The sequence below is a fragment of the Hippocampus zosterae genome, chromosome 5 (assembly GCF_025434085.1).
Source record: "Hippocampus zosterae strain Florida chromosome 5, ASM2543408v3, whole genome shotgun sequence".
Classification (NCBI taxonomy): domain Eukaryota; kingdom Metazoa; phylum Chordata; class Actinopteri; order Syngnathiformes; family Syngnathidae; genus Hippocampus; species Hippocampus zosterae.
This window is the reverse complement of record NC_067455.1, coordinates 19,353,903-19,368,134: the sequence shown is the minus strand read 5'-3', so window position 1 is coordinate 19,368,134 and position 14,232 is coordinate 19,353,903. Positions and strand designations below refer to the sequence as shown.

The window sequence follows — 14,232 nt, the reverse complement described above, 5'->3', positions numbered from 1 at the left end:
TTTAGATCATATCTGCAGCTCACAGTCTCCACTGAGTTATTGCAATGATTTGCTCTCCTTATCCCTGGTATTAAGAAGTAGAACTATCAATAGTAGAAATAGGAACCAGAGGCAAATTAGAATTGAATTAATGAAGAATTTATTGCTCAAGACAACCCCCATCCTTCGGAATGGAATGAAATTGGGATCTCGGATTTATTAATTTCTTTCAAATTCCTTAATGAACAATATTGTTTTATCGACATTATTTGATACGCTTCATAGTTTTTTTTTGTACATTTCCATTAAAATAGGTTCCACTAATATTACCATTACAGTATTCAACACGATTACAGAACGCAATGGAAATGATGCTTTCCCTACATCCCACCCCTCACCCCGCCCTCATCAATCAAAAATTAAAAGCAACTACGTATAGGCAGAGTATTTTCTTGCCATCATTGAGATCAAAATTCCCTGGACAATCGCAGCTGGTGAACACATATATTTTTTTCTCCACTGTTAACGTCACCCAACTGACTACACTTAGTGGAGATAAAGTGAGCCAGCGTGAGGCGAGCATACTTTCAACAGTGCCTCCACTCTTCTGCAGATGAGCTGATGGCTGAAGATGGATGCCCCCACTTAACCATGATAGCTCCCCGGAGGACCCACACTCAATGGCTTCATTAAAAGTCAACGTTTGTGTGAAAAGCTTACTTAAAAAGCTGTAATTAAAGCCTTATATATTTTACCTGTTTTGTTTCAGCTGTCGTGTTAGGTGTATGGGACATGCTGAACTTTTCTTTCCATACAACAAGCAGAATGAGAGCAATATATCATTCAGCCAGCACGATGGCACCGCTGCAAACCGAAAATTTGTCCTTTCAAGGAGGAACTAACAAAGTTCATATTACTAAATTACAATCTCTTCGTGACTTATAAGAGCGCAAGCGATGTACCAAGTCCGCTTACACTCGTATGTGTAAATTGCAGAAAGACAAGTCGAGGCGGGAGAGTGAAGCAGGACCATAGAGAGACTGCCTGGCATCTGCTCAAGCCTTCGGGCATGCTCAGAGGTGCCTCCAGCATTTTAATGGCATAGTCAAATGCCAGCCTGTTTTCAAACCAGTCCAATTCCAATTCACTAGATAAAGAAGCAAGCTCGTGTTCTTCTCCTTCAATAGACCATACCGGGCGTAGCAACAGTCAATCCAGCAACTTGGAAAACACGACAGGATCCAACGTTGGGTCTGATACTAAAAAGAATTTTGGGACACTATTTGAGACAGATCATCCATGTCTTTGAAATAGTATCCTTCTACATCTGGGTAGCACCTTCACATGCTCTCATTTACGAGGGGGCCTCAATATCAAACGAAAGGCGTTTCGCTCTATGATGCACAAATATAAACATATTCTGAGGCCAACTAAATGCATGATGCCATCTGACTCACTTTAAGTAGAAACTGTATATCTCGAGAAAACTGTGACTAAAACTGGTGTGTTTTATGAAAATGGGAATGCATTTAATCTAAAGCTCAATGCCCCAGAGAATAGCCCACACCATCCTTCTACTTTTTTTGTTGCGATTTCCAGACAAGAATCTTTGCAGCTGAGTTTCTATACGTTTGTTCACTGTTGATTGTTGCCCAAATTTAGGAAGTCGGCTATTTGTTATGGGAATTAAATTGCTTCCCAACTGGAAAATCAGGTTAAACATTACCCATAGCTTCTAAACAGTAACAGACTCTAACTTTGAAAACATGTGATCCCATCACACTCACATTTATATTCAAACCATTACTATATGTACAAGTGGTGATTTACTTTGTATTTGCATTGCTTCCACATTTATTGTGATCACAGTATACAACTCGGAAACCCTTAAAAGACTTCTATTTTGTAAGATGTAAGACTTATGGGGAATTGTTTTATTCCTGCGGGGGTTCCTGTAACATATTAACCTATTAAGAGCAGCATAAATGCTATCTATTTCATTACAGTGATCAAGGATTAAATTAGAGGCCTGAGCCTTGTATCATGTACACCAAGTCTTTTCCAAGGCCGAGGGAGCCCTCTGCTTCCCAAAGGTCATTAGAGCTGAGCAGAGAATATGGCCCCACGTTTCTTCTTGTATTTCTCCTCTTTCACTTTCTTTCTTAGTCGCACATCTCAAATCCTCATGCAATAGTGCTGTGTGTGTGTGTGTGTGTGTGTGCGTGTGCGTATGTATGTAATACCGCTCTCTTTTTATATGTATATATATATATGTATGTGTGGATGGATGGATGGATGTAATATCTCTCTTTCTCTCCCTGTCTTTATATATGTGTGTGTGTATATATATATATATATATATACACACACACACACACATGTATGTATATATGTAGGTGTGTGTGTGTGTGCGTATATATTAGCATTGCCCCTGGACCTTGGGGTCTGCAATGTGACCCTGGCACAAGCTCAACATCTTGCCCACAATAGAGATGGAGAGACCTGGTTGCTATGGTTGGCTCTACGCGCCATAAAGTGCAAGACGACTCAAGAAGAGAAAAATATACAGTATATGTACTGTATGTATGTATGTATGTTATTTTTACCTCGTTAGTGGGGAGAAGTGTTAATCCCCTTACAGCACCTGTCTCAACTCAACGCAACTGTATTTATAGAGCACTTTAAAACAACCACCGCTGTATGCAAAGTGCTGGACATGGAGAAAAAAGAATGATTAAATGACAAACCAAAAAAACAATAAATTAATAATGAAGACAGAAGAAAGCACAAAAACAGTCAAACAAAAAAAATCAAGTCTCATGCAGAGTCAAAAGCCAAAGAATAACAATGAGTTTTAAGATGAGGTGTAAAGATGGGCTTTCCTAACGTGGTGTAAACACGAATGAATATGCACTACCTTGCCGCAACATTAAACCAGCGGTTTGGTAATTGAAGAAAAAAAAAAGATCAGCGGCATATTGGGGACAAGAAGCAGGAGGACCGGCAGTAACAGTATAAGAATTGTATTATTATTTTTTTTGGGGTAGGTGTAAAGTGGTCAATACTGTTTCTAAATGAAAATACCCCTGCTTTATCTGACAGTCCTGAAACAGCGCTGACAAAGGAAGTGCGTGAAAAATAATGATGTCAGAGTCAAATCACCCAATTAATGTTATAAAGAACATAACAATCTCATTTGCCAAAATATCCAGAAGCTTTTTGAAATTAGAGAGAGCTGGTATAATCTAAGGGGTACTAATGAATACAAAAAATTCAGAACAAGAACAAACATCAAGCAAAGGTGTGTATCAGTAATAGGTGTCAGTCTGTGGAATAAGCTTGAAACCTGAAACCTGAAAATGAGTAAATCGTTGGAGGAGTTCAAAAACAAATTCAAAAGATTAGTACAAAAAATTACATGAATCAGAATTAAGAAGATACATTTGATATATTTATAAAATATACAGTAGTATTACAACTATTTGTTCTTGCTTTGGATTTTGATCAACTCATCAATTGTATTCAAGAAATGCTAATTATAATGATATTATATGTGAGAAAATTGAAATAAAAAGGAGGAAGAATAATTATATATATACAAACCGAAAGGTGTATAAATAGAAACGTATAGTACACATAAGGGTAAAAGTATTTGATGATATGTAGATTTCTCTTCTTTGTTTTGAAAAATGATAATTTCAAATTGCTACATAATAAGGGGTAGGACTAGATAAGTTATATACTTCTTCCTACTCTGAGCATACAACTGTGATGATGTGTGTGTTTTCTTTTACTTACTTTTTAATTTTCCTTTCATAATTTCCGTTTGCCTTTTGTCAATCTGTTATTGTGTGTACTATATATGCTCAATAAATAAACAAACAAACAAACAAGGGTACTAGACTGTCGGACTGACTGAGCAAAATAATGACGAGTGACGATGGAGGGCTTCTGGGTACTTCGCTGAGGGAATTTCACTGATGCGCCCAGCCCTGAATTTCCTTATTCCACAAATGTAATGATGGTCAGTTTTTACACTTTCTGATTGGAATTGATTCAAAATATGTTCGTGATTGTATGGTTGTAGTTATGAAGAACTTTTCTGGATCATGCCTGGTTGTAGGGCGGGACGATTCATGTAAATGATTTTGATTTTGGTTTAGAATTGAAGAAAAATAATTAATCTGCAGAACAGTCCAGCTTGAATTTCACATGAAATTTAACAGGCCATTTTGCACGTGACAAAAAGAATAGAATGTTCAAGAATAAAGTGTTCAACGTGCAGTGATGAATGAGCTTGACAACATTTTTTGAGTAGTTTCAGTCGTTGAATAAATACTATGTTTTAAAATCAATCAATCATTTTAATAGTTGTGATTTCAATTTCAGTCAAAATAAACGAGACTATGAATGATTTTGTCCATAATCGTCCAGTCATGCCGAGTATTCATATTTTTGACTTTCCGATGGAACTGAAATATTAGACATATCTTAAAATGCAATGTACTGAAGTATAGTTCTTTTAAACACATTTTCAGTCCACCCTTTGGATGTAAATTTGTACAGACAAATGATTTCCATGCATATTGGGATCGATAACTTTGCTCTGTCAGATTCAATGACCTCACCTGTAATTGGGGAACACACATGACACTCTGAAGTCTGCTGATAATGTGAGGTAGCACAGCTTGGCCAAAAGCTGCCGACCTTGCAGGAGGGAGAAGGAATATGCTATGACATTAGCAGCCACTCATGCCACACGTATTTGTTGAGCAGCATTCTTCTTTTTCCAAAGTGTGGGCCTACATATCGTCTGTAAAGTTGCCTTTTACAAGATGTGTCCCCTAACATTTCCTGCATTTGAGCTTCCCCTGAAAAAAATTAAATGCTCATTCCACAATCTCTATCTGCAGCCACCTTCTAAATAGTATCCCCTTCCTCTGTGACTCATTAATCCTCTGTCCATCATGTGGTCCTCGAGTATCACCCCATTTTATAAACTCGGTGGGGCCATTAGCATAGCCCATGCTAGAGCGCCACTCTGCATGGGCGATCTGTATCAGACAGAGGCCATGCCACGAACAAAAGAGCCTCTGTGATCAAGCCTGCATTCAGCGACCAATGTCTCTATTAACATTGGCTGCTCTTGCCCACTGATTGTTAGAACAGGGCTGATACTTCCTCTTCCAAGTCAGAGGCAGAAGAGAGCCTGATGCATGTGGATGATACAGTTCATAGAGCATGCAAAAAAAACAGATCGGAACGCTTACCTTGTCTAAAAGGAAGAATCAGGGGCACATGTTTTAATTTTTTTTCAATCACAAGTCAATTTCGTGGTGGCATTTTTGGTTCTTCTGGTTGAAGAAGATCCTAAAATTGCTAAACATGTTGCAAGTAAGAGTAGTCAAAAGCATCCCATACAGTTTTTTTTAAAATGTATTTATTTATTTTAGTAGTTTCTTTTGCTGATCTATTTGTGAGAACCTGTAAAATTTGGGGGTGTTATAAAACCAGCCATCAAGAACTGATTGTGGTGTTTCTTCGATAAAATGAAAAGCAAGAGCTCCCTCTTTGGTGTCACTGGCCAACTGAACTCTATAGAAGAGGCATGATAAGTGGGCAAAGCAGATGTTGTTCTGGCCTGCAAAGCCCATAGAAATGCACCAAGCAAGCATGGATCACACACTGAATGTGACAGGATTTTAAACAGTACACAACTAAATATAGCAGGAACACCACTATCAGAAAATGAGTTAGAAGTGTGGTCCTAGTCGTTTAGAAAGTCATTATTCTTATCATTGCTGTCTCTGAAATAATTTCAGGTCCCTCCATGCAATGCATACTGTATAATAAACTATCCGTGAGAATATGAACAAACTTAACTAATCTACGTAGTCGGCAAGAAGTTGCCATCTGGCCTCTGTAATGGCTCTGACTGAATGGAGTATTTTTTTTTATATTCAGATAGGCCTCCAGTATATCTCTATCGGCTTGAAAATGCTCCACTTAGTTTTTATCTTTTCGAGAGGAATTGTTAGATGCCCTTATTCAGAGTCTATTAAACTGCAATTCTATCTCATCTTATCTACCTAATCTTTGTGTCTTATTGACCATGAAGTTTATCTTTAATCTCTTTTCACCCTTATTATCGCACAACACTGTGGGTCCATTTTCTCTGGTATGCACTCGTGCTGCTGTATTTGTCCGCGACCAAGGAAGAAGAGTTTTGCCATACACGCAGCCCTTATTTGGCAGTGTAATAGAATGTGTTTATCGAATGTATTTTCTTGCTTTCTTGCACCTTCTGTCACCAATTGCCTTGGTCGGAGCGTTTAATGACAATCATAGGATCTCCCCTTGATACTGCCTGGTTTATCTCTCTGTATCTTCTTAAGGTGATACTAGAGTCACAGTACGCTTCGCTTCACTTCTCAGCGAATCAGCAGTTGGCATCCGATACAATCATAAAACTGCATCCTGATTTAAGCGTGGCATGTCGACCTCTGCAATTTCTATTCGAGCTGTGTGCTAATTCTTTTCAAGTCCGGGGCTCCTCCCGATGTGGACCTCTACAAAGGAGTCATTTATAGGATTAATGAAAAGAGCAATCAGTTTATGGACATCGGGTGTGGGGGGGGGGGGGGGGGGGTCTCTTCTCTGGTTCAGATTGAGAGAAATATGAGAGGCACACAAGTGCTGCTGAACTGAACTGAACTGAGATCACGGCTTTAATATAGCTGAGGGATTCACTTGCACCACAAAAGAAGAAACGCATTGAAAGGTGTCGAGAGGATATCAGTGCTCTGTGTTTGAGCTTCAGAATGATGCACAAGAGGCTGCAAGTCAACTCGTGTGACAAGGGGAAACTGATACAATACCCAAATGTTACAGGCGACGAGCAATGAATACACTTAAAATGATGATTACCCTAAGCTCAAGAGGGATTTTTCTGGGGAAAAAAAATCAAATAAATAAGGCCGTTTACTTGCTTGAACCGTATTCTTTCAAACTTTTCTGCCACTATTTGGGTAACAACCTTGCAAGATATGTTGTGGTGTGAGGGAAAAGTGCGTGAGATTATCTTAATGACATTCAAAGGCTGGGTGAGATGTTTTTCACAGCCAATACAATTCAAGTTGCAAAAGAGTAATTCCATCAACGGCCTTGATTGAAGCAAAATGGTAATATGCAAATTCCAAAATAGATGTACAGCTACAAGCAAAACTCTGAAATCATTTAGATTTAAAGAAATAATACTGCGCAGGAGGAGGAGGTGTTGGGTTGCGGGGGTTTATTAATCACAGAGAAAAGTGTCTGCTCTAAGATTGCACTGGTGTATTACCTGGAGGCATGGATTGTAAATGGAAAACCTACATTGTACCGTGTGATAAGGCTAACAAATTAATAAAAGTATTTTTATTCCTGCTCCCATGCTGATGCCTGTATAAAAACTCTGGAAAGGAACTTTTTTTCTTTTTCTGTGTGACGTTTTGCTTTTTAGGGGCTGTAATTAACATCATCACTGACCTTGGCTGCATTACCATTTCCTTACAGAAATAATAAGTGGATACTGTTTTCGATGGACAGTCCAACAAAAGACTGCACAGAACAGAATCTGCATTTGTATTCGCTAAGAAAACGAAACAAAATGACAGACTTTTTTTTCTACTTTTTGAAAGCCTGAAGGATCTGATGAAACCGCTTAACATCAGTGTGTGTGTGTGTGTGTGTGTGTGTGTGTGTGTGTGTGTGTGTGTGTGTGTGTGTGCGTGCGTGTGCGTGTGTTCCCTCAGGTCCTCTGGAGGATGGCCTGGAGGAAGAGGATGAGGAGTGTGTCCCTGAGGAGAACGAGCTCCTGGCCAAAGATGAGTTCTCAGTGGAAGAAAACTTCCCTGCCGAGTTTGATACAGAGAACATGAGTTGCGAGGACATGGAGTACTTCTGCAACAAAGGTGAGGATCGTTTATTTATTTGAAACCAAACCCCCATGATTCTCCACGAGGCGTGTGCGGAGCTCTTTTTGATTCCTAATGCCTGACAATATGCTGGGTGAACCCTTGTGCCAAGACATCAAAAATAAGTGTGACGCATGCCAAAGGCTTTTAATAAAAGTCCTGTTCAAATCAAGCCTGCCATGAATATTTTTTTCCTTGTACTTTCCCATCATCATTATCTACAGTGGAAGCGATCCATTTTGATATTTTATTCCCACAATTCTCCTCAAGAGCAGTGGTTTGATCTGAGAGATTGGCAGGCTGATAGTGCTGTGAAGGTGAGTTAGGGTGCACCGATGCACTGGAGAGCGTGGCCGTTCCTTTTGAGGTCGTGCAAAAGCCTTGTGACTCCACTAAGCAGCACCTGCTATTGCTTGGAGGTCCAACACTAGAAAGAGCAAAGCTTCGCCAGGCAGGCGCCACTCCTCTTTGATCTCCAATTCAATTAGATTTCTTCTTTGTGTGTTTGTTTTATTTTGGTCACACCGTGCCATCACATGAACTAATTTCCAACCCCATAACAACCCCCCTCCACCCACCTCCTCCTACCCCCAGGTCGCATGTCTTTGCTACCCCAGGTGTCCCCCCTCACGGATGCCATATATTTGAGTTTTTAATGAAGCCACCCTTCTTTGAATGAATGGCCTTGTTTCTCCTTTCAAATGAAAATTGTTCATAGTTAGTTTTTGCACCTCTAAACTGATGTGCCTCGTGGGATTATATTACAGAAAGAAAATGAAACTTTCATGTTTCAGGTAGGCTATGCCCCGGTAATTGTATCAATGTCTTTCTTTTGTTCTCTGGGAAAAGTTGAACGGCGCATTTGTTTAGAAATTGCAATTACCAGCAACACCGCGTCTGCTTTTAGCCTTTGTCTCTGACACGATGTGTCCTTAAACTTCAAAGTGGTGTCTTATATAGGCTTGTAATTGCCCAGTAGCTATGAGATAGATGTCGCCGGGCGCATTGGAGGCTGCTGCTGCTGCCACTGCAAAAAAAGAGAGAGAACAAAAATATTCTCCTTCGGAATATCTTCAAAGTAGTTTGTCAGAGGCGGTGATTTTTCCATTGTTTTGGGTAAAACCGTGTGACCAAATTTCTCCCCAAATCTCATTTTCATGTCCTGTGTTTGTGAACACTAAAAAGTAAAATGTGACATGCTGGTTTTCCTGGTGTAAATGATTAATCTGTTCAAGCATAAGCGCTACGTGCCAGATTTTTGTATTAGTTCTCCGTCCACTCTTCCAGTGACTAAGTATCTTTTGCTTCCTAAGACCCAAGTGATGCTTGATCCACATTTATTTTTTCATCGTGGCAAGTTTTACGCCATCAGGTGGAGACTCCATGATCCCTTTCACAATTAAATCTATTTAAAACTAATGTCAGCGGGGCTTAAATTTATTCCACTTGTGTGAAACTGCTGTGAATTAAGAAAGACGCATTTCAGGCAGCATTAAATGGTTTAAGTGTGTTATTACTCGACTATAGGAGGAAAAGGGACCCCTTGATTAACTAAACCCTCTCAAACGCGATGGCGTGCCGTAATTAGCCCTGTGCGGACTTGAACGTGGATTTTAAAGCAGCCACTCATCCCATGGCCTTTATCTTGTGCTGCTTTCTGGAGAATAAGGTCTCCCGTGTAAGGTTCCTCCACTGAGCAAGGGCTCTCTGGTCTTAGCTTAGCCTTGTATCTATGTAGTCACTCTATGAAATGGGCTTGTCAGGGGGACCTAAAACCTCCATTAAAAGTTTCAGTCTATAATAGGTATTAAAAAGCTGTTGGAACACAAAGAAGACTACCAATTTTCATTAACATATGAAGCACTTATTAACTTTGATCAGAGTGCGGCGAAGTAGTAAAGCTGCTTAAAGGCGCAAAGGTCAGGAAGTTGAATGCCACCAAAGCCTGAGCCATTTGCCTTACCCTTGCAGAAAAGAGACTCCCCAGATAAGTGTAGAGAGCACCTTCATGTACCATCTCGGTCTGAGGTTCGGAGACCTCCACATGGGGCTATGGTTGGCTTCAGAACCTGTTCAGGTAATGGTGGTGTGCCCTGACTGGTTTGGGTATAACAAACACAGAGCCTCATATCACAAATTAACACAATTCACCTTACAGACTAATAGAATCTCTGCCTACCAAGGTTTCTATATGCTGGAGAATGGCACCATTATAAAAAAAAAAATAGTCCTGCTTTTTTCTACCTTCTGAGACAAAACCGGTTAGACCAGTCTTGGACCAGTTTCTGCTGCTAACAATTAAAAGAATGAAATATTTGTATACTGTATATGCTGAATGGTGCCTTTCATACTGAAATTGACTGAGCTGTTTTTACCCTTTATCTTCTCTTGATTACCTTCCAATTGCCGCCTGATAACAAATGATCTTGAGAGCTACGTGACATTTTTTTTTAAAACACATTGAATTGACCCTTGATTTGTGCCCATTTTTCCACCGCACGTGTAGCCGTTCATTTCCACAATCAATTAATGTCGACAAAAGCGCTGTATACAGCACTCATCTTCTCATCTTATATCTTGACTAAATGACCTGTAAAGTGTCAAAATCAGAGAGGAGTCTTTTCTTCACAGAAGCAATTTGAATCTATCGCAGTACACCGGAAGGTCTTCTTGGCTCTTTTGCCACAGCTGCTTGTGCCCAGAATGGCGATTGTGGAATTTTAATGCACAGCTGATGCAGGAGAATATGGGGAAATGCTAATTTGCGACGCGATAAGATGAATCAAGTCATCCCTTTAGCCCCATTTGACTCAGTGGAGGAAATTAATCATTAATGTTTGTTAAGTATGACAATCTAACTGGGCCAGATCTACACGCCCAGAGACGGAGGCAGAGTGAGATAAAGACCCAGGCTGCAGACAAGGAGGAAAACTGCCAGATTCTGTAATGATGGGAATTTATTGGCATTTAAAGAGACAGAGGCAGAGCATTCCACTAATAGCCTCCCTCCATTGGAGTGGTCTCGCTGCCGCAAACTGAAAAACAATTTCTACCTATTTTCCTGAATGCGGAAAAGTCTTCCAGCTATGCTTGGGAGAAATGTAATCTATTGCTGCATAATATTCATCAGCAAATAAATATGCATTATCAACTACCATGACGATTTGGAAGGTAACCCCTTTAAACATTCACATTCTGAAACGTACCGCGCGTGGCTCAGTTCTTCAAAAGTCTTTAAAAAGTGGGCCTCTGGATCAAAGTATCAAAAGTTGAATTTCGTAATGAAGGACAATCATGTATGAAGACTTTAAAATGCTTATATTGCTGAAATCGTGCCCCGTCTCGAGCCTCAGTGGTCAGGATTAGAAGGCTCTGCACTCCTTCATCTTACACACATGGATTGACATTTTCAAGGGCTTCCTTAGCAGAGACAATGCTAAAAGGCACAGAAAAAGCCAATATGACTTTGTTGCTACCTTGCTCGAGGAATTGTTTGTGTAAATTGCCTATAAGCTTATTGACCTGAATGCGTGTCACACCGTGTGTGACTGTGATGTGGCTCCAGTGTTGTCCGTTGATTAAGCGGTGATACAGCTGATGTGAACAGCTCACTGAGTCCTCATGCATGCCCGCCAACCCTTCGACCAGCAGCCCACCCCACTCGCCATCCTTTCTGGTCTGGTCAGCCCTCTCTCACTCAGCCTTAGGTACATCTCTTTTCTTTCGTCTGCTGGGAAAGTGAACAAAAACCAGATGTAAATTATGATGAAGGCGATAATAGTAGAAGATTATCATTGACTATCTGTCTCCCTTGATAAGGCTTCAGTCGGTCTCGGTTCAAATCATGAAACTGGACATTGTCTTTATTACTTAGTGTAGACCCTCTGTGAATAAAATCGAGCAGCTCAATCAATCTGTCAATACATGAGAGGTTACAGTAACATAAAATGATATTTCTCCCTGTTCCCAGCTACTGTGGTGTAAGCAAAGAACTGCTGCCACAGCACATCCCCCTCCTGCTCTGCTTTTTCTTCGTGGCATTTGTGCAGGAAACTTCATCAAAGCCCTGTGACATTGTTCCCTGTGAGGCTGCCCGGACGGTTGTTTAAAATGCATTGCAAACTGTGTTCGATGAAAGGCAGAAAATCCTTAATCACTCCTTAATTAAGGAATCATCTTGTAGCTTCATTTCCCAGCCTATAATTAAACACTTCCAATACATTTAGTTGCAGGGCTTAACATGTTCGCCTGAGATCAAGGTAGTGCTTTTAATGTTATCTCGTCAGCTTTTCTTTTTATTCCGCTCCATTGGAAGAAACTCTTGCTATGCGTCATTGTTTTAAATTATTATTTTTTTTATCCATCATACATCATAATACAAGCCCTGTATGCAAAAGAGGTTCTCCAGTGCCAACAACAAGTAGTGAGGAATTTTGCTCAGTGGGCTCTCTCATACCATACGGGGAGGGTAAAGGAGTGAGCGGAGAGAGATGCTTGCCCAAGTAGACACTCATATAAACAAAACTGGGTCGTAATGACCTCATGCGCTGTAAGTAGGACATATCTGAAGACTTCAGTGCAATATTACTTTTCTCTCTTGAACATCTATTCAAGTAGGAGGGTGACAACAGATCCATTTGGCAGTGCTTGCCTCCTTGTTTGAGCTGAAACTTGAAAAAAAAAATCTAAACAAACGTGCGCATCTGTGCTTGTGTACATGTGTGCTTGATAGGAAGATTAACGTTACCAAGGATGGACATTGTTGTCTTGTGTCAGCTGTCATTTGAAAGTTGATAACACTTTCCCAGTGCCCATTCACCCAAAGCGGAAATACACTCGGAAATACATATGCATTGATGTTAGTTTTTTTTTTTTTTTTAAATCATGATTTTTTTAAATTTTATATTATTATGCACTGCACAACCACTCTCAAAATAGTATGGACAATTTGAGTCCACGTTATAAGTGTCTGAAAACATATTGTAGGGACAGAAACACCAACTTACCAGTTACAAGCCTCTCCAAACCAGTTAGTGGGACATCGGGACATTCTGCGGTGAGGTGAGGCTACTCGCTGCCACATGTATATGAAGGGGAAAAAAATCATCAGTTCGGACTTCGAAATCATGCACGTATTTCGACTCTAAAACAAAATCTAAATGAAGCACATGCACTGGAGTATACAAGAGAGCTCAAATTGTAAGCAATGTTATCTAATCATCTTTTGCTTATTTTTCATTCTTCAAGCCGGGCCCTGCCTCTCCTTACGACACATCCTTGTCACTAAGCATGCAAATTTTCTTTCAGTAAATGCATCCAAGATTGCTCACCAAGCAATCCCATCACTGTCAGTGCTGTGCATTTGGAGGTGGTGTCTATTTAACAAGGGCTTTAAGCACTTGCTTCCCGGAGCGAGATACCCAAATATTCCTAAGCACGGTCTGTCTGAATCCAAAGACTGCAAATCAGCCCTACATCCTATAACACACATTCTCACTCGCTTCACAATAGATCAAACGGTAATAAATAGCCGCCTCTCCCCCGCACATGGCTTTCCTTCCTGTTTAATGGCACTTCCTCTTTTTCCTGCAAGAACTCATGGGAAATCTTTTTTTACATGAAAGTGTGCAGCTGGACCTTGTGATCAAACTGCTAAAGTGCTATTGTACATACATTGCCTGATACTCACAAACCCACAGAAATATGATATCAGGTTATGATTAGCATCTGGCAAACACACAACGTCAATGGAGTGTTTCTGATTTATGGTCATTTTTTTTTTCAATGCGGTATGTCACCATTTTTGTACTGCTCCCTTTGTATTAGTTATATGAGTTTTGTTGGATTTTTTTTCCTTCTTTCAGGAGAGGAGGATGGCAACCGAGAGGCCGGAGAACCAGAAGTGGACAGCCAGGCTGAGAAGATGAGGCATGCTTCAGTGGGGCTGCCTGAATGGGATGGCCCAAGTAAGCAAGTGATTCACATGGGCACTATTGCAAAATCTTTGAGAGCCATCAAAGTTATTCAGAGTTTGCAATGCATTTCACACTAAGAATACATTGAATAGAATGCCAGTAAATATAAACTATTGGGTTTGAAAAGGAAGGAAACATTGTGTCTACGATTTCATGGTGGCTGAATCAGTCACAAGTTAGCATGAAACAGCACAATTTATACAGACAACATTGAGTTAGAGCATGTACAGCACTTTCTTTTTTCAAAAGATACATAAAAGGCAGATTATCTGTCTATTTGTAAAGGTGTGGGGGTTTTTTTAAAGCAAAAATCGTGTTTTGCC

At 40.1% G+C, this 14,232-nt stretch overlaps 1 protein-coding gene across 3 annotated transcripts in view; it reads left to right on the top strand.

Annotated features, from left to right (window-relative positions):
- Positions 1 to 14,232, top strand: part of zfpm2a (zinc finger protein, FOG family member 2a) — a 122,853-nt gene that overhangs the window by 24,611 nt on the left and 84,010 nt on the right. For 2 of the 3 annotated variants that reach the window (XM_052064632.1, XM_052064630.1), the window contains exons 2-3: positions 7,773 to 7,931; positions 13,799 to 13,900. In XM_052064632.1, coding sequence (XP_051920592.1) covers positions 7,773 to 7,931; positions 13,799 to 13,900 — 261 coding nt within the window. The remainder of the gene's footprint in view (positions 1 to 7,772; positions 7,932 to 13,798; positions 13,901 to 14,232) is intronic. The other variant, XM_052064633.1, reaches the window with a different exon arrangement.